Genomic DNA, 22,746 nt, shown 5'->3' on the forward strand with positions numbered 1-22,746 from the left:
ACTAAGTAAAAGTTCTGCCTTTGATTTTATTATTAAATCTTCTACTTTTTAGTTAATCTTTTAACTATTAGAATTGGATGATGCAACCTAAAATCTTCCAGTTAATATTTTTAATGATTCTACATATTTACCTATTTAATAACTAATCATAGACATTACTAAATCTAACTACTTAGTTTTTTAATTTACAATTTGAAAATTGCAATACTTAAAAATAAATTAGAAAGTTTTGTTAAATTTTTAGAAAACTAAAGAACAGGATTAACAATATGGTCTGAATGAGTTTCTGTGTAACTTGCCCAATGGTTACATTTACTTTGTTTGTAAAGTCCTGACTCTTCTTTCAGTGGATGGGTTTTTCTTCTTGATGATTGGTACTGCATTTTACAATGAACTTATGGAAATTCCTTTCATTCCTTGGCTACGACGACCTGTTAGTGAGACCTACCCTAGCTTGGTGGATGCTGACTCTCCATCTTATGATGGTAGCATCAATAGTGAAGTTGAGGTCAATGAAAGATCATCTTTGCTTCCTCCATCATCATCATTACCAGCATATAGTTGATTAATATACAACTCACTACTAAAACTAAAATGTGTTGGTTTGTTGTTTTTCTTCTGTTATGTTTAAATTTCTCTTAAAGTATTAGCTTCTTTGTGGCTAATTTTGAATATTTCAAAGTTTAAAGGTTTCTTTGAAAATGAATTCCTTTCTCTGTAAAAACAAAGTTTTTCATAAAATGAAAATAACAGATTTTTGTTCCATTAAAAAATTTAATCTTCTCTAAAATGAATTCATTTTTCTAATTGTTTTTTTCAAGCTTATTTTGCTACAAATTTAAAATGAGTTAGTATTTATCTGGACATCACTGCAATATTTTAAAATCATTGATTAATTGTTTTCACATTTTTATGTGGGGTGTTTATACTATGAAAGTGTTTTTTTGTTATTAAGAAGAAAAAGAGGGCAGAGTTGAAGGCAAAAACAGAATTTGTCCGTATTCTAATTTGTCTGAATATACAAGTATCCTATCCTCGCAGTTGGTGTTATGCTTCTTTTGTTCTTTAATATGTGTACTCTGTACTCTCAGTTAATGTTTTATTGTAATCACAAGTGTACTGCTTACTTTAATCCTTTTTCTGAAGTTGTATTTAATATAGCCTATAAATACATGTAAGTCATTTAACTTTAACTGATATGACACAAAGATTTTGCTTTTTAAAATAATAACAAATATCTACACATATCAAGTAACCTTTTTTACTATCAATACAATGTGTGTGTAATGTACTGAAAGTGTTTAATGTGTCAGTACAAAAGTTTCTTCTTTTTTTTCACACAAATTATGCGTAACTCATGTTTACATTTTTTGTCTTGTGGAAGTTCTACTTGAGAATAAAATGCCTGATACTTAAATGAAATATTGTGATAATCTGGTTACAAACATTAATTTTAATTAAAAGAAATTGATTCTTTTCTTCACATTAGAATATGTCTGTGTGTGTAAAATACAATGAGACATGAAACTTAAATGCTCTTAGATTTGCAAAACTCAAACAATTAGAAATTTAAAAACTAGTTTATTGAATGTTGGCAGACATAGTATCTGTAAATAAGTAAATCATACCAAGAAAAAAAATTTATTGTGAAACTTATTTTGTTGCAATAATAATCAGAACCCTTTGTGATGTAGAACTTCTATTGTTGCCCCCAATAGACATTAGAAAATATATGATGTTTGATACACATACACTATATTACCATCTAAACAGACAGTATCAGTCATAGAGAAAAGGAAACCAAAATGTTTTTATTTTTCAAGACATAGATTATTAGCTTATAATGTTGTTGTTGTTTTTTTAATAGATATCTGATTAATCGATATAGAGAGAGTAATAAGCAATATATATATATATATATGAGTGTTCTCACCATATGATAATCTAAGTGGCTTAGAAAATTATTTTTGAACTTAACCTGTGTAGAAAAGAAATATTAATACCATTTGAAATTAACAAGATGTGACTGCAGGCTTAGTGTGCTGAATTATGGATTTGTTGGTCCAACCTTCATATCAACAAAATATCACACTCCAGCTTTAGGACTGCAGGTGTATTATAATAGTAATGTGAGATTCTGCTATTTATTTAGACAATTTTTAATGGGTTCTGTTGAAGAATTGTTTTCACTATGGTCTAACAGCTCAAAATTATGTGGGGCTATTGCAAATAACCTTTCACTAGCTTAAAAAGAATATACCAAAAACAAACAAATAAGCCATATAAAAGCTATTTTTACTGTAGTTTTTAGAAATGATTTTTGTTAACATATATCTATGGATAGTAAACTCAAAGAAGTAAACAAAGTAAATGAAAGAATTTGCAAACTGTTGTATTTGTGGATAATGTACTATATTAAGTAGAAGGTACAAAATTGATTTTCTTCTCTTGTTAATATTGTCAAATGTGTGCATGAGGATGAATGGCTTGAATGTATGTATCAGGTTTGAATAGCATTTCAGTGATTTACGATACAGTATTCAAAGTATAAAATTCAAGGTTTACTGCTATGAGACATTAAATGCTCTTTCTTCTCCCTTACAGATCACTGTGTGGTAATAATAGTCACATTAATATCTGATTGTTGTAGTCTTGTTTTGTTAGTAAATATATCAGTGAAAATATTTAATCTAAAATTACATTTATATAGCAGTGTTTTCCAATAAAATTTAAATTTCGATTTAAAGCATATTGGATTCATTATTTTATGAATTATAGTGCATTTACAATAATTCAAATACCATGTTTTTTATTCATTAATGGTGTTAAAGATGGTGTCTAAAGTTTATTAAATGTGTAATCATATTAATCATTTTACTTAACAGCTTACAAGTTATGGTGCATTTGCTATTTCAGTAGTTTTTAATCTGTGTTGAATAATAATTTACAGTTACTATTTGAATGTATTTTCAAAAAGAAAGTTTATTATGCAGCCTTCCACTCAAAAGTATAATTTGTGCTACACATTATATTGTGCATTGCTAGGTGCCTTTGTGTACCTTGTTATGCATAACAAAGAAGAGTTTGAATGTTATTACAGTGTCAAGTTAACTGAAGAAGTTCAGTGTTAATGTTTGTGGTTTTTCTTCCAGTAATGAAACTTAGCAGGCATGTGTGAACAGTCACCTAAGTTCATTTTGGACATTTTTGTCAACAAAATATTTTTTGAGTTATTTTAATTTGAACTTGTACATCAATAAATCATTTATGTTAGTATTTTTATATTTAAGTTTTCTATGTTGTGGATGACGTAGTGTTACCCAACTCACCTTCCTTTTTATAATGCATCATGATTTAGTACAAAAAAAAATATTTTTAGTCCTAAAAGACAATGGTAAATAAACGTTTAGTTGTGCTGGTACTTATCTAACAAACTAGCAAATAATAATGAAAGAACTAATCTCCTAAGGAATTGTTGCTGAGATATTTGTTCTACAACATGCTTTGTAATGATGATTGATCTTAGACTTCTATATACTTCATTTTATTGACAAGTTTGTGATAAATGTGACAGTCATCTAAATTTGGTCAAAGTGAAAACTAAATATTTTCTATATGTATGTCAACAAAGCAAAAATTGAAAAGAATTTATGATATAAATGTTTAATTCCAGTTGTAGAGAAGAAAAGATGGTTTTCTTTTAAGCAACAGATTGAATGTACTTTGTTTACATAAAGATCTGATTAATCATTTTATATATTAAATAATAAACATTGAAATTAACATTACATGCATTGGTATTCAGTATGTAAAGTATTGTAACACTTTAATAAATGTTCTTAATTCTGTGACATGAAATTGTACACTTAATTTTTAATAAGCCTGAACTTGAACTGTGTATTTTTTATATTAAAGATATGATATATGGCCAATCACAGAGTGCATTAGGCTTCTATTATGCAGATTCTCTTTTCAGTTGTATCTTTGATGAAAGAAAAAATGTGACACTATACAGAATCATTAAAAAGGTTTGTCTGTTATGTAATACTGAACAATAAATTAAGCATAATGTTATATTATTCATACACCTAAATCAAATTAGGTTACTATATTGTGAACTAAAGAAGGCTTAAAAACTTCTAAAGGTTATAAAGAATATTTTGGTGTACTTAATTTTGTGATCCTGCCATGTTCAGTTGGGGTGTTCAACTCCCAATCTGTGGGTTGCTGGTTTGAATCTCCGTTACACCAAACACACTGCCTCTTCAGCCATAGGAACTTATAATATGATGATCAATCCCGTTATTTGTTGGTAAAAGAGTAGTTCAAGGAGTAGCAATTGGTGGTGATGAATAGCTCTCTTCCCTCTTATCTTACACTACTAAATTAGTGATGACTAGTGGAGATAGCCCTCATATAACTTTGCACAAAATTCAAAACAAACAAACTTAGTTTTGTGATACTGAAATAATGTCAAGTTAAAGCTTTTTTTTAAGTTACAAAAAAGTTAATTTTATGGAACATTCTCCAAATGAATATTTGAATAATTTATTTCAACAACTGAAAACAAGTGCCAACTGACTCTGCTAAAATTAACAGTGTATCTAAAAATACTTGGAATAAAAATATCTTAAGAATTATTTGATATCCTTTTTGTGTTGAAGTACCACAAAATGCCAAATTGTGTTGAAAATACTAAATAAACACAACTCTTCTCTGTGTTATATATGATGATTGTATATATTGTGAACATATAATAAAAGCATATATTACAAGTATTTGTTTAAGGTTGCTTGTTACTTCACACAAAAAATAGTAAATAGTATTTTTATAAGAATATGTAATGCCTCAACAGTAACTATAGAAAGAATAGTTCATGCCATGAGATACTTTGAGATTTTTGTTGTTAATAAAATATTGTTATGAAAGTAGTTGTGTTATTCTGCAATAATGAAGTTTAATTGATACTTTTCACATTGGAACATTTGAATCAAATATGTGCCTTAAACTTTAAGAAGACCTGGCATGGCCAAGTGGTTAAGGCACTCAACTTGTAATCTGAGGATCGTGAGTTTGAATGTCACACCGAACATGCTTACCCTTTCAGCCATGGGGGTGTTATAATGTTACGGTCAGTTCCGCTATTCATTGGTAAAAGAGTAGCCCAAGAGCTGGCAGTGGGTAGTGATGACTGGCCACCTTTCCCTCTAGTCTTACACTGCTAAATTAGGGACGCCTAATGCAAGTAACCCTTGTGTATCTTTGTGAAAATAAAAATAACTTAATCACAAAAAGCAAGTTCATTAAGTTTGAACCACTGTTTTAAAATCTATGAATGTGTGTGAGTGATTTCTTATAGAAAAGTCGCATCTGACCATCTGCTATGTACACCGAGGGAAGTTGAACCCCTGATTTTAGCGTTGTAAATCCGTAGACTTGTAGATGTCCCTGAGGGTGAAAAATCTGAGTAATTATAATAGGCTGTTTGAGCTTTTAAATATAAAGATATAGAGGACTTAGAGCTTTACCAGAATAGACAGAAAAGAAGCAGTTATGTTTAAAAGAGTTATATATTATTAGCACTAAATGAGTCTTATCGTTAATTCCTTTAAATTGTGTTTCTTTTTTAGTAGTATTATTTTGTCTTAGCAAGCGCTACACAATAGTCTATAAGTAATATGTTTATCATGGATGTAAAACAAACGTGTTTATAACAACCAACATAAAAAAGAAGCAAAGACTGATGTTTTCGAATGCTATAACATAAACACACTATTTCGGTTCTTGTACAGCCTATTTGCAAAATTTATCTTTGTTTTCACCAAGTATCTTTAGACAATTACTTTTACGTTTGTAAAAGTAGCGATGGCATTCAATAACCACGTTCATAGTTTAAAAATAGTATTATTTCGTAGTGACACTGCAACCTTAATAGGCTGTACTTGACAGACATTACTTGCAGTGCTTGTGAATCCGGACATCTGAGATTGAAATCAATGACATTATAACTGAATCTCCTGAAAGATAAAATTATATAAAGACAATAAATTTTAATGAGTAATAACAGTCTTAGAAAGTTTTCTTTTAACCTGGAGATTTGTACTGTGCTGCAACAATACATCTGTGTCCCTATGTATATATTATTTGTATGCTAATTTCCAACTGCCACACCTGAGCTGTCAACCACAACAAATGAGATTTTTCTCATCTCATATCACCCGTAGGCTAGGCGAAGCATAGTGGTTTGCATATTGAGTTATGGGTTCATACTTCATTATTAGTTTGCTACGTATCTCACCCTTTCATATGATATAGTTCACAAAATTTACGATTTTTACCATATGGAACACTATATCTAGTAAAAATTACGTCATAGATCCAGCCTGCTTTGGTTTGTTTGAATTTCGCGCAAAGTTACGAGAGGGCTATCTGTGCTATCCGTCCCTAATTTTGCACTGTAAGACTATAGGGAAGGCAGCAAGTCATCGCCATCCACTGCTAACTCTTGAGCTCCTCTTTTACCAATGAATAGTGGGATTGACCGTTGGTAAAAAAGTAGCCCAAGATTTGTGGGTGGGTGGTGATGACTAGCTGCCTTCCCGCTAGTCTTATACTGCTAGAGACGGCTAGCGCAGATAGACCTCGTAAAGCTTTGCGCGAAATTCAGAAAACAATGCTCTATTGTAAACTTATTCCAAGAGATATATTTCATTCTTCTTGAATATAGGTGTCAGTGACAGTAGAACTGAAACATACTGCAATGAATACAGGATGATGTGAAGCGTGTCATAACATATTTAAAATGTGTGCTCAAGTCTTCCAAATGACAGTGCCGTATGACTCAGAACAGCTTTCAGAAGTAGTGTTCATTGAGCACTTTTTTCACTATTTTTATGAATACAAATCTACTATTTAGGTAGATCATTAACATGACTGACGAGTTTTACAAAACAAGAAGAAATGATCGCGTGTTTGATTACAAAGTTGTGGCATACAATCTTACTATAAATCGCTAAGTTGGCCACCAGTATTTAAATGCAAGCTGTCTTTCTTGTTGAAAGGAAAATATTACCTGTTGATAGTGTCTAGATTCTGGACATAACGCCATAAAACTCCAAGTCCTAGCTACGAAAATTAATTGTACAAATGGCTTAGACCCAACTACCAAAGGTATAACAAATCTAGCCAAGTAAAAGCTACAAAAGAACAACTAAAAGGCCGAGACTCAGCTTCGATGATAATCACCATGAAGCAAAGCATGTAACTTCATGCATCATTTAATAAAATTAGATGTTCAAAAAAGACTGTTATACCATTGTTACAACCTGTGCGGTTTTAGAGCCTGAACTATAATGCAGCTAGAAGTCTTGAGAGGAGTCAGTGCTATAATTTTTTGCACTCTGCATAACATACATAACAGGTGACGCCGATGAGAATCTTGCACTACATTCAACTTGTGATGCTGATTTTTACTAGCCGCATTCTCACGAGGATCTAGAGTAATATTGTACCTCAAGCAAGGCTCATTAAAAGAGCTGTCCGAACAACGGAAATTTTCATCAGTGAACTAATGGTTCTTTATTCCAGAAAATATCTTTGGATGTTGATGGGTCTCTCACCGTGATTGATTGTAGTGGTCAAGTACTTCACCAAATAGGCTGAATCTTATTCATTGGCTGATTTGTTTGTTTTGGAATTTCGCACAAAGCTACTCGAGGGCTATCTGTGCTAGCCGTCCCTAATTTAGCAGTGTAAGACTAGAGGGAAGGCAGCTAGTCATCACCACCCACCGCCAACTCTTGGGCTACTCTTTTACCAACGAATAGTGGGATTGACCGTAACTATATAACGCCCCCACGGCTGGGAGGGCGAGCATGTTTGGCGCGACGCGGGCGCGAACCCGCGACCCTCGGATTACGAGTCGCACGCCTTACGCGCTAGGCCATGCCAGGCCGATTGGCTGATACATTATCTCCAAGAACCGTTAGCTGAAGAATAAGTAATTCACTTTCTAGCACTATTGAAAATCAATATTTATCAACGAGTTAACCTTAATAGTAGTATGTTTACCAATTTGCAAGAAATACTGGATCCGATGAAAACTTGTACTCTTCGTTACTATCCTTAGTCTGATGGTTTGGCTGAATTGCTTGTGTAGATTATAAGGTATATTTTGTAACTTTGCGAGCTCGGATCATACAATTGGAATGATCACTTGCCATACTAATGACTATGTATCATACTAATAGAAACTAAGAGCACTGGTTATTTTTTCCGACATGGTAATGTTTGGAAATGAAGTTATACTATAAGTATGTGACATGTTTTTAAATTGGTTGAAAACCCACAATAATGTACGAAGTGTTTGTGATCTATGTTAATTAAAGCACATGAGTTCACGGATCGACAAATGGGAAAAATGGCTTCCAGGAAAGGTAATGTGTAATAAGATAATGAAAGAGCATCAGTTTGAATAGCGGTGTTTGTGTTTTTGTTGTAGCAAAGCCACATCGGGCTATCTGCTGAGCCCACCGAGGGGAATCGAACCCCTGATTTTAGCGTTGTAAATCTGGAGACATACCGCTGTACTATCGGGGGGCATTTGAATAGCGGAATTAAACGTGACTTTGGTATAGTCCAGTAATGCAACAACCAATCAAATTTGACCGGAACAGTCCTTGTCTTGTTCTGTGGACACTTAGTCCATTAAGAAAAGTACACTGAACGCATCAATAATCTGACAATCTATGTTTCTTGATATGTCTCTCTGATCCTGACTTGACCTATAAAAAAATGAAGAGAGCATCATCAAATATCACTCCAATCCAGAAAAAAAAAAAGACACGTAAAGTGAACCTTAACTTCCATGGCTGTCTGTGAAGAATCATAGGAGATAAAATCACACCTGAACAAATTATCTGTGTAGATGCACGATGCGGTGGTGAAATTGATTCTTTAGTTGGTGTGGCTGGTAATGACAAGTAAGTTTTGAAAAGTTAAGATGGCAAGATGTTCAGTAGTTTAGTCACCAAAACAACTTAGGTGTTTTATTTTACTAACTGCACAGTAAAAATTACGGAAATTACTATGTTTTTCATAATTAACTGGGCGAAACGTCGTATATTTGTAATAAAATTTCTTTTACTTTCCATTCAAGCAGGGCCCGGCATGGCCAAGCGTGTTAAGGCGTGCGACTCTTAATCTAAGGGTCGCGGGTTCGCATTCCCGTCACAAAAAACATGCTCGCCCTTTCAGCCATGTGTGCGTTATAATATGACGGCCAATCCCACTATTCGTTGGTAAAAGAGTAGCCCAAAAGTTGGCGGTGCCTTCCTTCTAGTCTTACACTACTAAATGAGGGACAGCTAGCACAGATAGTCCTCAAGTAGCTTTGTGCGAAATTCAAAAAGCAAACAAACCATTCAAACAACCTCTAAACTTCATTTTGTTATGTGGGTTGCTCTTCATTAAATTTTCCTAATTTCTGCACTAATGCATAATATACTTTGTTTATCTGAATTCTTAAATCATATTCTAATTTTATTTTCATCAGAATCACAAAAAGCATACCGCTGCTTAATAGTAATTAAGATACTGAATTTGTATTATTTTAATAAATTAATAAAGATGCAGTTTCGTTAGTCGAGTATGACAAGAGATGTCACTAATTCCTCCTAATTTTGTAATTTTTAAGCTAGATGGGTCTTGAAGAAGAATGTGATATTAAAATGCCGGATTTAAAACAATTACTTGAAGAAAAAGACAGCGAAATCATGAGACTGAAGACACTGCTCAAAAAATATGTTTGTATCAGAAATATCTGTTACTATTACAAGCAGTAATGCTATATTAATCTATTGCATTACGCACTGAACAAGTATAAATTAGTGACGAAACCTGCCTGAGAGTCAGTCGTGACTGTGCTGAGTGAATGAACTGCTGATGATATTAATATAATAATAATTATCATTACTACTAATAGCGCAGTAACTTATTTTAACTCGTATAAGATGTTGTATTCTGAAAGTGTGATAGTGGTAGCTGGTAATAACGCTGAAGCAATAACCTGTTAAATTCTTAGAAGAAAATTCATGTGCATCGCCTGCTATGTAGCATTAAATTACATTATACCATTGTATTTTTAGGTACCTGAATCTGAGCTTCATCAAATGAGTAATTATAACCAAAGCATTAAAACTGTTGGAACATTGGAATCTCCAAAAAACTCATGTTCTCAACTGTTAAAAGAAGAGGTTGCTAGGTATAGCCGACAGCTCATTCTGCCAGATTTTGGTGTAGAAGGTAGTTTTTCTTTTATTTATAGCCTAGTACCATGTTTGTGAATAGTTATAGATTGCAAAAACATATAATTGAGCCAAGGACAATCAGATTAACAGAAGCCTGAATTAAGTAGATTTAATAATGAATAATAATTATAATTACACATATCTGTAGCATATTTATATTGTATAGTACATTTCCTCTGCTCTTTACTTTTTTTATCTCTGATTTGTTCTAACAACTGTTGAAGAATTTTCTAAGTGTATTTAATTCTTTGTGGTGCTAGAGTTTAGTGTCTAGAATGTAGTATCTTGAGAGAGTGTTTCATTGTTATTATGCCTGATGTTCTCTTTTAGAAATATTGTGATATGTTGCAAATAATAATAGTCTTTCCTCTATTTCACATAAACAACTTCCTTTTTTTAATATTGAAAAGAAATGTATACATCTTTTATGAATAAAATTCTTAGGTTTTTTTATAGTTAAGATGGGTGATGGGGATGAGTAGGTGTAATGTAATTCTTCTGTATGTTTATTAACAAATAATCAATTTTGTGTAAGTTCTAAAAAGAAAGAGATGAGATTGGGCATTTTTAACTTGAATTAAACAGTGCTGTTTTAGTGTCCATATTACATAAACTGGTCATAATAATCTTTTCAGTATTTGTATATTAAAAAAATGTTTTAGGTCAACAAAAGTTGAAAAATGCATCAGTTTTAATTGTGGGAGCTGGTGGCCTTGGATGTCCAGCAGCTATCTATTTAGCTGCAGCTGGAGTAGGCAAGTATTTGTTTTCTGCTATTTTCATATTATATTTCTTATTCTTAAATATATTTTAATTTGTATATTTTTATGTTATGCAATTTTTTATTCATTACTTTTGAAAAAGTGTTAAATATTTCTCCTTGCATTGGGCATGTTTAATTAAATAAACAATTTTTTTTATCCCATGTTTCAAAAAAAAGCACAATCATGAGAATTTTTGGGACGTCTTAAATTTTTGACACGAGATATGCATAAAATTAATGTCTAATAGCCATACTTCTCTTTGTTTGATGAGTAGTGACTTGAATGATTTAATGTTTCTTTGCTATTAGAAGAAGTGAAGTATTTTATTAAGTTAGTTTTATACTTGATTTTGCTAACTTATAGATATTGTTTAATTTCTGATTGGAAAAAAATTTAAGTAGAAATCAAAATATTGAATTTCATAAACAAAAGATCTACATGGTGTGCATAGTGCCCCAAAAATTTGTGTCAGAGATAGAATATATAAATATTATGGAAATTGGTTGTAGCACCTCCCAATGGCACAGTGGTATGTCTGTGGACTTATACCACTAGAAACCAGGTTTCAATACCCATAGTGGACAGAGCAAAGCCAAAATATAATGTTTAAATTGTTTAAAAACACAGAAGTAACACTTACCTTGAAAAGATTCTCAGCAGGATGGCAAAGAATTTTATGTTTTTAACATTTGGGCAATTTATATATGAAGTTTATTTTCATGAACTAAATTTTGAATGTGGACTGCTGAATGATCAAAAATTAGCTTTGTGTTTGCATTTGTCTATATATATTATAATATAACACTCAAACATCTACTAACATGGTTTAAAAATTTGGTGAAATTTGGGAAAAATTTACACCATATGTGATATGAAACTTTTGTTAATAGTTACAATCTTAAAAGTTAATTTTTTTCATCCTTGAAGGAACTATTGGGGTTGTTGACTATGATTCTGTAGAAGTGAGTAATCTTCACAGACAGATTCTTCATAAAGAAGATGGAGTTGGGATGCCAAAAACGCTTTCCATTGTTCTTGCTGTTTCAAGGTATAATAGTTTTATCAGTGCTGTTGACTTTTTATTGTTGTCTAGCATGTACTGTTTATCCATAATTTTTGTGTTGTTTTAAGTGTTAGGCATATGTATAATGTGCATGGGCAAACTTTGCTGTTCTTTGTGTATTTTAACAGTCATCACTTGCAGAAAATGTTTCCACATTAATTAATAAATTTGATGTTAAAGTCATATTCTGACAGTAATTTTTGTCCTTATCATAATGAAGTAGTAACATTTTATTCATTAAATGTTCAAGATGTATGATTAAAAACATATTATTTAACACCATTCATCAACAAGATGTGTATCTCAACTCTTGTGGATTTTAAAATCTTGAGCCAACTTTGATTATCCCAAGTTTCAACATAATCAGGTTGATGGTGATTTGACCTGCTATTTCCCATGTCAAGGTTTACTCTAGGTATTGCTTTGTTTATGAAGGGCTGTGCTCACTCTTCTGTTTTTTATGTTGACTTTATTTACAAATGTGTTCTTTTCTTTTTTTCTCATTTCACCTGACTTTTGAGTCCCTGCAGTCTTGTTTCTTAATAAATTGCACCCTCATGGTAATATGCATCATCCTTCTAATTTACTTGATTGTTTTATCCTGACTTATGGATATTCATTATTTCTATTCCCCAATTTCTACTCTTTAAAATATATTTTTCCCTGTTTGGGAAAAGAACCTCTTCTGTTTTTCTTTAGAATGCCAGTCTTTATTGCTTTTGTCTTTCTTACCATCCTCTTATGTTGCCTTTTGCTAATTTACTTTCTGACTGACACAACTCATGGTACTCCATGGTAATATATTCTATAAAGATTTATTCTCTACTTTTCATTATATTGACCCTTTTTTTTTTTTCTATTTGTATTTCTTTGCTGTTGGGATTTATTGCTCTCCAAGCAAGTGTATATCTTCATACATTGTTATCAGTAATCTTAATCAGGCTCTATTTCTTTGCCCAGAGGTGTTTGATGTTTCTGACTGACTGAAAATACATACTGCTGTGGCTACAGTATCAGTCCTCATTTTCTATCATCTTTAATGCTCTGTTAATAGCCTCAAGTTCCCTCACATTCCCATCCTTACTTTTCATCCTTCATTCTTCCCTCCTATTTTTTGATGTTCAACTAGCTGCTCATTGTTAACAATTACTCTGTCATTTTTTATTCCTCTGGCACCCACTCATCTCTCTTTGCTAACCTTTGGCCTTCACTTTCATCCATAAGATTAGTTATTCTTGTTCTCACCCATGGCATTATCTCCATTTCCCCCTTTTTTCTTTCCATCTTTATTTATCCTCCCTTTTTTCCTCTTTTTCTTCAGTGTCTTAAAGATGTGGTGTCAAATGGCTTAGCTAAAAATGCCATTGAGAGATATTTACTCCAACACCTGGTTCTATTCTTTTTTGTGTTCTCAAGGGGACTGGGTTCTAGTGTTCTGTTATTTAACTATTTTCTTTCTACAAAGTTCATATCATTCCTTGGTTGCATGTGAGGAGTATCCCTTTTCCCCATTGTTTTCTTTCTGCATGGGCTGTTTGTGACCACAGTTAATGTTCTGGACATGCGTTTTCTTGTCATCATGTCTTTTAGATGCTTTTTTCCTCAGGAATTGAGTCTTCCAACTATGTACTAATCATTTTGGTTTTGTTTGTTGCTTCATTCCTTCTTTGATTTATGAGGGCATTTGTTCACCTTGTTCTCTACTTGGGACTGGACTTTCTATATGACATGGATTATTGGCTTCTTTTTGCCACTTCTTAGGATAACTCCTTTCACACTTGAATTATTCTGTGGAAGGCTGGGGTGGCTTGTAAAACCTTTCAAGACTTTTTTTCACAAACACACCTGTACTTTCTACCCCCTGACTGAATCTCCAACTGAATTCTGATATTTCTATCTGTCTGTGTGTGGGATGTCTCTGAACTATTATATGCCTTAGGGCATATGGACTCTTTACTGTTCATATACTGAAAATGCATTTCCCATAGATATTCATTTCTTCACACATTCATATTAGACCTCCCCACTTCTTGTGCACCTTTGTTTTTTCTTGCTTCATCTGAGGATGAAGTTTTCTTGAGTGCAAGTTCTTAAGAAGAGTTACTGCACATGTAGATTGTGTTGCTCTTTTATTATTAGTAGAAAGCTATTGTTGCATGATTACATCATGCACCAGTACTAATCACATTAAATGTGAAGTTAGGTGAAAGTTAGATCAAGGCTAATGACATGTAAGTCTCTCATGTAGTTGCTAGAGAAATATGGCAATTCTGTGTACGTAGGTGAGTGTCTATTGGAAATACGGAGTATCCCACAGGTCTGAACCTAAATGGAAAAATACACAATGTCTTTTTAGTTTATTTATTATTCAAATTTCGTGCCATTAACAGCCATACACATGTGAAATTTTGGCATATCGTGCTATCAATATTTTTTTTCTGAAATGTGAACAACTGTCATTAGAAATGGGTTTGTTGAACTTCAAGAATATAATGTCTATTTTACCTATGGGTCTACACTTAAGGGACACCCCGTACATATTCATTACAGGAGAATGTTACTTTTATGACATTAGATTTGCATTTGGTATGTCATCTTTATTTTGTTGTGTGAGAAGAACTATTCAGTTGTTAAAAATTTGTTAATTTGTTTCTCTGCATTATGTAATTCATTTCTATAATTTCTTTTTGTGTTTGAACTCTTTTTTTTTTTCCAGCTTAAACTCATCAGTAAAATGTGTTTCTCATCAAGTTTTGCTGAAAAGCCATAATGTAGAAGAGGTAATCTCCCAGTATCCTTTAGTTTCAACAATAGATTTATAAAAATTTGCTTTCCCAACACAAGTATTAATCCAGAAGTAAATCTGTTGTTATTAAATAATTTTCATGCTGAGAACATAATGTTATCTGTAGACAAATAACATGGCCTAAGTTATTACACGTTTTTTTATGCTCATTAGTTAGATAATTTTGTCTTCAGTGAAAGGTGACAGTAGTTAGTACAACTGTCATTGGAGATTATAGTTGTTGGTGTAATTGACAGTAAGAGCACATTAGTTGGATTTGACTGTATAAATTCTGCTTTTTCTTCATAGTATATAGCACAATTGTTAATTTAATTTTCCAGTAAATGTTTCACCAACATCTGTGGCTTTTTCTCTCTACAGAATATATTTAACCCTACTGTTATAGGTATCCACTGCAGCACGTGTTATAAGATTTGAGTGAGTTACTTTCAAACTTTTTTAGCTACTTTTTGTTGATGTTACACCAATTAGTTTAGCTTAAAATTATAGCTAATAATCCATATGTTAATGGTTTATAAGGTTCAAATCCTTAATTTTATAAGGCAATATTTAACAAAATCCTGAATTCCCCTTAGTGTGAGAAATGTAATATAATTTCTCTAATAATCCATTCTCTTTTATTTACTACGTCTCCACTAAATACAAAATTCAATGTAACTTGCTCACTATAAAATTGTATTGCTCAAACAACTCATAACAGAGCAATGAAATAGAAAATCAGATCCTTCTTTTCACACCTAACTGTTACTCCTGTCTTTCAGGAGTTTGTTAATTGTTCACTCTTGCATTTAATTATATAGTATCTATAACCAACAGAAAGCCAAAGTTTTCATCTATTAAATGAAATATTGTATTCCCTTGTTTTCTGAATGGAAAAATTGTCAGTTTCTGTGTTAGTACAAGCTTTATTCCCATGGGAAGGTTAATGACTAGCTTGGATAAATTTGTAACAGCTCTTTACATAGTTAGAAAGCTTGAGGACATTTTGTCTATTCACTCATTGGTCTTCCAGAAATCATTTGGTTAAGGTTGCAACAATGTACTATTACTGAATATCATAATATATGCCATCAAGTTATATACAATTTAGTTCACTTAGAAAGTTCTATACAAAGCAGATTACTGTTAAAATAGTGTCAGGGCATTGGTGGTATTATCATCTGTTGTTCTAATAGCTATAATTTGATAGTTTAGCTTCAGTCTATTGATAAACAGCAGGATTTAACCAGTTCCATTGTGGACATGTCTGGCAGTTACTTGAAAAGTTTGATTATAGCCTAAAGTAGGTATCATCTAAAGATGTAGTGTCACAAATCCAATAAATACACCCCAACACCAAATTATTACAATCTTCATAATTTGTTGAGGCTATAAAAATAATTTTGCAAAGCATATGCATGACGACAGTAAACATAAAAAGTGTGGAAACCTTATAAATTGAAGCAAAATACTATGAAAATCCAATTTCAAGAAAACTTTCCATGGTATTATGCAGTTGAGTTAAAGACAACAATAAGTAGGTAAAACTGGGCACTCTTACTTTAAGAATAGGACTAAAAGTATACTAATTTATCTAATTGGGCAAGATTAGATGCAAGTGTATTTTCAGTTGTTTTTAATGAAAGAAAATGCAACAAGTTTATAGATACCCCTTTTATGTTTATTTAGTTTTGAGCTATATCTGTTTATCTGTTATAAACTGTCATATCATATGAAGATTCATCTGTTGTAAATGTGTATGAGGTTCTACTGCAGAATAGTTCAACTTGTGTGGCTGTCATTTAGTTCTTAACATTCACAGTTTCTTTATCCTTAAATGCTGAAAATTATTGCATAAGACACAAGTTCAAATTAGGTAATAAAAAGTATATTATAATTGGCTTAAACCAGCAGTTTTGCATAACTTCTTCCAAATGAATTCAGTGGTAAACAAAAGTAATATGTTAACTAGAGATACTTGGAAGAGTTTAAGTAGGAGAAGTTTGTGTCATGATAAAAGAGGCAGGAACAACAAATATCCTCAAATGATTATTGACTTTCAAAGTTGTTGATTCTCCCATAAGTTGTATGTTATACATCTTTCAAAAATGAAAAGCATTTGACTGTATCTGTATTTTATACCTTCCATGCTATGGTGGATCTTTTTTTATTTTCTAATTTTTTTTCCACATATAAACGTAAATTAGTCTAATTTTTTTTTTTCACTATTTTAACAGTTTTCTTCTTAATCATTGTTGATACGATATTATAATTGATGCCACTGACAATGTTGCATCTCGTTATTTATTAAATGATGCCTGTGTTTTGTTGAAGAAACCCCTAATTTCTGGAAGTGCCTTGCGTTTTGAAGGACAGGTAAGTCTCTAACTTTAATGGTCATTGTTTCCAAACAGATACACTTAAGGTTTCTCAGGTTAAAATATTTTGAGAATTGTGTATAGATTGCAAAAACACAGTTTCCTGTAATATTTACTTTTACAATTATGTAATTATGTACTAAAGTCACTAAGATATATCCTTAAGGTTTTTGTACCAAACCATTTTTTAAGTTACCATTTTGCAAATAAAAAATAATGTTGTAGGAACTCAAACTTATTGAAGGAATGGTTTTTACCATTTATTTCTCATGGACCTTGTTTATTAACCAACAACAATCTTAAGGCATCTCATATAGGTCTCTCTATATAAACTGATCCTGTTTTCTATAAAAGTGACAATGACATAAATATGTAATTAATATTAACTTCTGAACAATGCAGGCTACTTACATAGATCAGTAATGACCATAGCTATTTAAATATGTTATTCAAATGTTTTTATAGTGATTAGAATGCATTGTTCTATCAGTTGGATATCCTTACTGTTAACAGTATCTTTAATAATAAGTTAATGAAACATAAAGTATCTTAAATTATTTTTACTTAAATATAACAGTTTCTTATTTTTATTTATTAAGTGAAAGCTCATTCTTTACCATTTTTTATCCCTGTAGTATACTTCTTGATTTCTAAAGTCTCAAGACCACAGGTTGAGAACCTCATTATTACAGTAATGACTTGTACTGACATTATGTGGAAATAACTTTAACAAGAAATGATACCGTTTTACTTATAGTGGGTAATAATCCATATCAGCTCGTAGAAAGAAGAATTTATATAACTTCAAAAAAATCAGGTCACAGTTGTTTTTAATTCAGTACAATTCAGCAAAATGGTAGCTATGATTTTAAACTCATAAAGGGATATATGCAGTGTTTATACAGTCTTACTGGTACTGCACTAAAAAGTATTTGATTTCCATATATTCTTGTTTTACAGTTTAGAAGCTATTTAGCTTGCAAATGAGATACATTTTAAACACAGTTGTGTTTAACATATTGTTCAATGACAGTTTAAGGGTAGGGGTTATGGATAAAGAAAATGGTTAAGTATGTGAACTAGTAGGAAGATTTAAAGAGGAGCTTATGCTTTCACATATGAAGGATACAGTGGCTGATAATGACTTTCAAGAAGTTAAAAACAGTAGTAATAGGGCTAGTGGTAGTAGTGAACATAATTATAATGAGTAGGTACTATTAAGTAACATATTACTGCCTTTAGCTTGTGAGGAGAGAAGAATAACAAAAGAGACAGGGATTGGAATTAAAAACATAAAGTTATTCTTATAGCACATTCTTTATTATGATTCAGGAATAGGATAGTCTGTAGGGTAAATAGAGAGAAAAGAATTAGCTTTTGCTATCTAGGAGCAAGAGGAGAGAATATAACTGACAGAGCAAGTGAAATGATAAAGAATGCTAGAAGTGATGCAGTCTTTGTAGTGCATATAGGTGCTAATGATGTTAGCTTATTGTCAAGTTATTGGGTCTTAGAATACATACATGGATACTTCAGGTACAAGCATTGGAGTTGGTCATTCAATTCACTTCTCCACCTCCATTATCCTTTCAACCAGTGATATTTCCACCCCAAGCAGATCTGCATTGTGGATCATTGTTCCAAGGCTATCAAAGAGTTATTGGATTGGTCATGGGGCTGTAGAGAGAGTCCATCCTGTTCTTCTGGGATTTTATTCCTGTTTCTAAGAAGACAGGAGATTGGTGATTGACCATCAATTTTTCTTGTTTCAACCAATTCTTGGGTTCTCCCAGGTTCACGATGGATTCCTTTCCCAACTTGTGGTGGCATTTTTTACTTGGTCTGTGGATAACCAAGTTCAGTATTGCTGATGTATATCTCCACATTCGCATTGCAAAGTTATCTTCCCAATATCTATGTTTCATGCACAAGATTCAGATTCTGAAGTTCAAGGCTCTGTCATGTAACCTAGTGCCTGTGCCATAAGTCTCATGCAGAATCATTTGAGGTTTTTCTTATCACCTTTATGTTTTGGGCCTGTGCAGACACTATATTAACAACTAATTACTTTTGGCACCATCTTGTCAGTTGATGGAACAACACACCCAGATTCTTCTTTCAGAATTATCCAAGGCTGACTTTCTTGTTGAAGACTCAATATATTGTTCATCTGGATGTCTTTTTTCAACATTTTTTTTTAAGCCAAGCTTAGCCAACTCCCATTTGGCTCCAAGCTGGGGAATAAGCAGCCAGTCTTTTACTTATGTCTCTTCCTTCTAGTGCGAGAATGGTTCTCTTTCATTTGGGGATGTTGGCATCTCTCAAATCTCCAATTTCTTTATGATGAGCACGTGTTCCCTTCATTGGTTGTTGCACAAGCAGTTAATTGTGAACTGCAATGCTTTGGATCATTTAATCTTGTTCATCAGGAGCAAAATCTTAAATGTCAAGTGGTAGTTGGAACAATACTATCATTGGTATTCCTATACTGCCCCCTTGTCCTAAAAGTCTTCTCTTCACAGGTGCCTCACGTCAATAACAGGATGCATATATCAGTGGTTGGGAATGCCAGGGTCAATGAATGGAAGATGAATCTTCTTTCCACATCAATATTTTAGAACTTCTTGCTGTTCAACAAGCAATGGTTCAAACCTTTGATCTATTGAAGGAGAAAATCATCATTATTCATTCTAACTGTCCCTGCTAGTACAGCAGTAAGTCTATGGATTTACAATGCTAAAATCAGGAGTTCAGTTCCCTTTAGTGGACTCAGCAGATAGCATGAGGTGGCCTTGCTAAATGAAAACACACTCACATGTTCTAACATTCCTACAGCACTCTCTTACATTTCCCATAAAGGAGGTCTGCATTCTTGGGACCTTTATTTTTAACTTGGGATATTCTATACTGGGCTCACTCCCATCATATTAACCTCCTGATCTGCTGTGTTCCAGGAGTAGTGAATTTAATAGCAGATCATCTTGGCTTAACTAAATGGATGCTTCATTTTGATTGTTCTTAGTGGATTTGCTCTCAGTTTGGGATACTCAGATATAGGTGTTTTTGTCTCTAGTTTCTCATCCTCAGGCTTTAGCAATAGATGCATTCAGTAAAAGTTGGATGGGATTGCAGCTCTATGTCTTCCAATTTTTCTGTTATTCAGAGTTCAATCCACCCTTTGTTGAGTACTGTTGGTAGCCCCAGATTGGTTGGCTCAATCATGGTTTTTTGTACAGTATCTTCAAGAGTATTCCCTTCTGCCATTTCCTTTTTGGCCATCTCTGTTCAGGCAACTCTGATCCAATATTCTACATCCAGACATTCCCAAGCTCAGATTTCATGTATGGATGTTACGTGGTCCTCTGAACAGCATTGGGGTTTAACTTCCAAACCTGCCTTGTATTTGTCTTAGTCTGTCTGTAAACTGACAATGGCCATTAATCAACAGAAATGACGCCCTTATCACCAGTGGTGTCTCACAAGGATATTGAACTCCTTTCACTCAAATGTGTCCACCATACTTCATTTTATGACCTGGCATTTTGGTAGAGGTCTAGCTTTGTCTGCTTTTACTTTATAAGGCAGCTTTATCAACTTCTTTTTGATATTCTAAACATCACAAAGTCATTGAATCCCCAGTGCTATCTGATCTTCTCCAATCATTTAGATTCCTTTTTCTCAAATGACCATTTTCATTTCCCAACTAGGATATTAAGGTAGTATTACATGTTTTGTCACAACATTCATTCAAGCCTTTATTCTCATGTACCATTTATCACCTTTCCCTTGAAATGTATGTTTTTGTTGTTGCTAGCATGTCATAGGTTGGAGTTATTTCTAGTACATGTACACATTCCTAAGACTCTGGCAGCCAGGGAAGTGGATATGTCATTCTCACCAATTCATTTGCCAGCTATTTCTCACTTCTATGATTGATTGGGCTGAGCTTATTTGTTATACTATATCAATGCCCTGAGGTGTAAAATGGCTCTCACTAACTCCTTTTGAAGTGCTAGAAATTGACTCTCTATTCATTGGGGTCTTTACAAGTAGATCCATATTGCTTATTCTAGACTGCTGATTATGAAACTGAATAAATCAAGATTGATTTGCTTTTAAAAATTTAGGGAACTTGATTTACCTATTGCATTGTTTTTAGAGCACTATTCCTCTGTACTTACCAGTGTGAAGTTCCCTCCATCTTCTACTACCATAGCTAGGGAGTCCTTAATACACCCACTTTCCAGTCATTGTGATTGTGGGCAGAGATTTTTGCTCCTCTCTTGGAGAAGAGGGTGAAGTTGGCAGTGCTCTACCTCGGTCTCTTGATGGTTTCTCCCAGATGTCAGAAGGAACATTACCAGCCTACACTGAAGCCTACTCATAGAACCGGTTTAGATTTGATGCTTGGCTGTCAGTTTAAGGTGAGCATGGCCTTTCTTTTGATAAATATCAGTTTAGTATAATGTTCATGGAAGGAAATTCACTATCTTCTCAAAATTGTGAATGTGGACTGGGCCTACCATGAGTCCTTGCTTACTTGGTGGAGAGAGATGTTCATAATTCCAGACCAAACAAATTCTGTTCTTTTTGTTAAGTAAGTTGTACACAATCCCTTTATTCTGGGCCTAAAGTATCCCCTTTCTTTCTTTGTCAGATGGAGGAGAAAGTTTGTTCAGTGTTTCTGACTTTCTTGTTGTAATTTTGATGGTTTGAAATGCATCACTCTGTGACTACATGATGGAATTCAATTAAAAGTATATCTGTATACAACACTGTAGTCCAAGTGCCATCAATGTGGAAAATAGGATTCAAGATCCCTTAGTTCCAGCTATGAGTTGTGGAACCTCACCTATCTTGTTGGGGCTGGTCTATACTGATAACTTCTGATATACGTTTCCATCCTGCATACAGGAACTAAGCTCATGGTGAAGAGAATACCTGTTCTGGATGTAGTGTGGTCCTCCCACTCAGTTACCATTCTTATTTGGTACACCCATAATCTGTGCAGATGCTTTCTGTATATATATTTTCTTCACCAGCCACTCCACCTTCTCTATGTAGGATTCTAGCTATAAGTAGCAGTGAAGATATGTTTTAGAAGTTAACATTCAACTAAATTTGAAAAGTATTTCCAAGACAAGGTAATTAAGTGGAGTATAAAAGACTGGAATGAGCCATAAAAATCAGACCAGTACCTAGATGTGGCTCTAATTAAAAAAAACTATAGGTTAGCTCACAAAGGGTACAAAAGATAAAATTAATGACAAGTATTATAAATATAAGAAGTTTCAACTGACTGCAAACATGAGACATTTAAAGGATTATAGAAGATCCAATAGGAAATTGAAAAAAAAAAATGTTTATGAAGATGGATTGACTGAAAATGTAAAAATCAATAAAAAGGATTTCTTCAAATACATTAAGGGTATGTAAAATATTAAGATTG

At 32.9% G+C, this 22,746-nt stretch overlaps 2 protein-coding genes across 7 annotated transcripts in view; both read left to right on the forward strand.

Annotated features, from left to right (window-relative positions):
* Positions 1 to 4,775, forward strand: part of LOC143225706 (solute carrier family 35 member F6-like) — a 36,732-nt gene extending 31,957 nt beyond the window's left edge. For all 3 annotated transcript variants that reach the window (XM_076455577.1, XM_076455579.1, XM_076455578.1), the window contains one exon: positions 348 to 4,775. In XM_076455577.1, the coding sequence (XP_076311692.1) occupies positions 348 to 565 (218 nt within the window). In that variant the 3' untranslated portion in view covers positions 566 to 4,775. The remainder of the gene's footprint in view (positions 1 to 347) is intronic.
* Positions 4,776 to 9,655: 4,880 nt separating this feature from the next.
* The window catches only part of Uba4 (Ubiquitin-like activating enzyme 4), a 32,783-nt gene continuing 19,692 nt past the window's right edge, over positions 9,656 to 22,746 (forward strand). For 3 of the 4 annotated variants that reach the window (XR_013013998.1, XM_076455581.1, XM_076455580.1), the window contains exons 1-6: positions 9,656 to 9,803; positions 10,146 to 10,302; positions 10,970 to 11,062; positions 11,999 to 12,119; positions 14,851 to 14,925; positions 17,178 to 17,295. Coding sequence is in view for 3 of the 4 variants with exons in the window: in XM_076455581.1 (XP_076311696.1) it covers positions 9,699 to 9,803; positions 10,146 to 10,302; positions 10,970 to 11,062; positions 11,999 to 12,119; positions 14,851 to 14,925; positions 17,178 to 17,295 (669 nt within the window). In the remaining variant the exon portion in view is untranslated. The remainder of the gene's footprint in view (positions 9,804 to 10,145; positions 10,303 to 10,969; positions 11,063 to 11,998; positions 12,120 to 14,850; positions 14,926 to 17,177; positions 17,296 to 22,746) is intronic. The other variant, XM_076455582.1, reaches the window with a different exon arrangement.

Source organism: Tachypleus tridentatus, chromosome 9 (genome assembly GCF_004210375.1).
Source record: "Tachypleus tridentatus isolate NWPU-2018 chromosome 9, ASM421037v1, whole genome shotgun sequence".
NCBI lineage: Eukaryota > Metazoa > Arthropoda > Merostomata > Xiphosura > Limulidae > Tachypleus > Tachypleus tridentatus.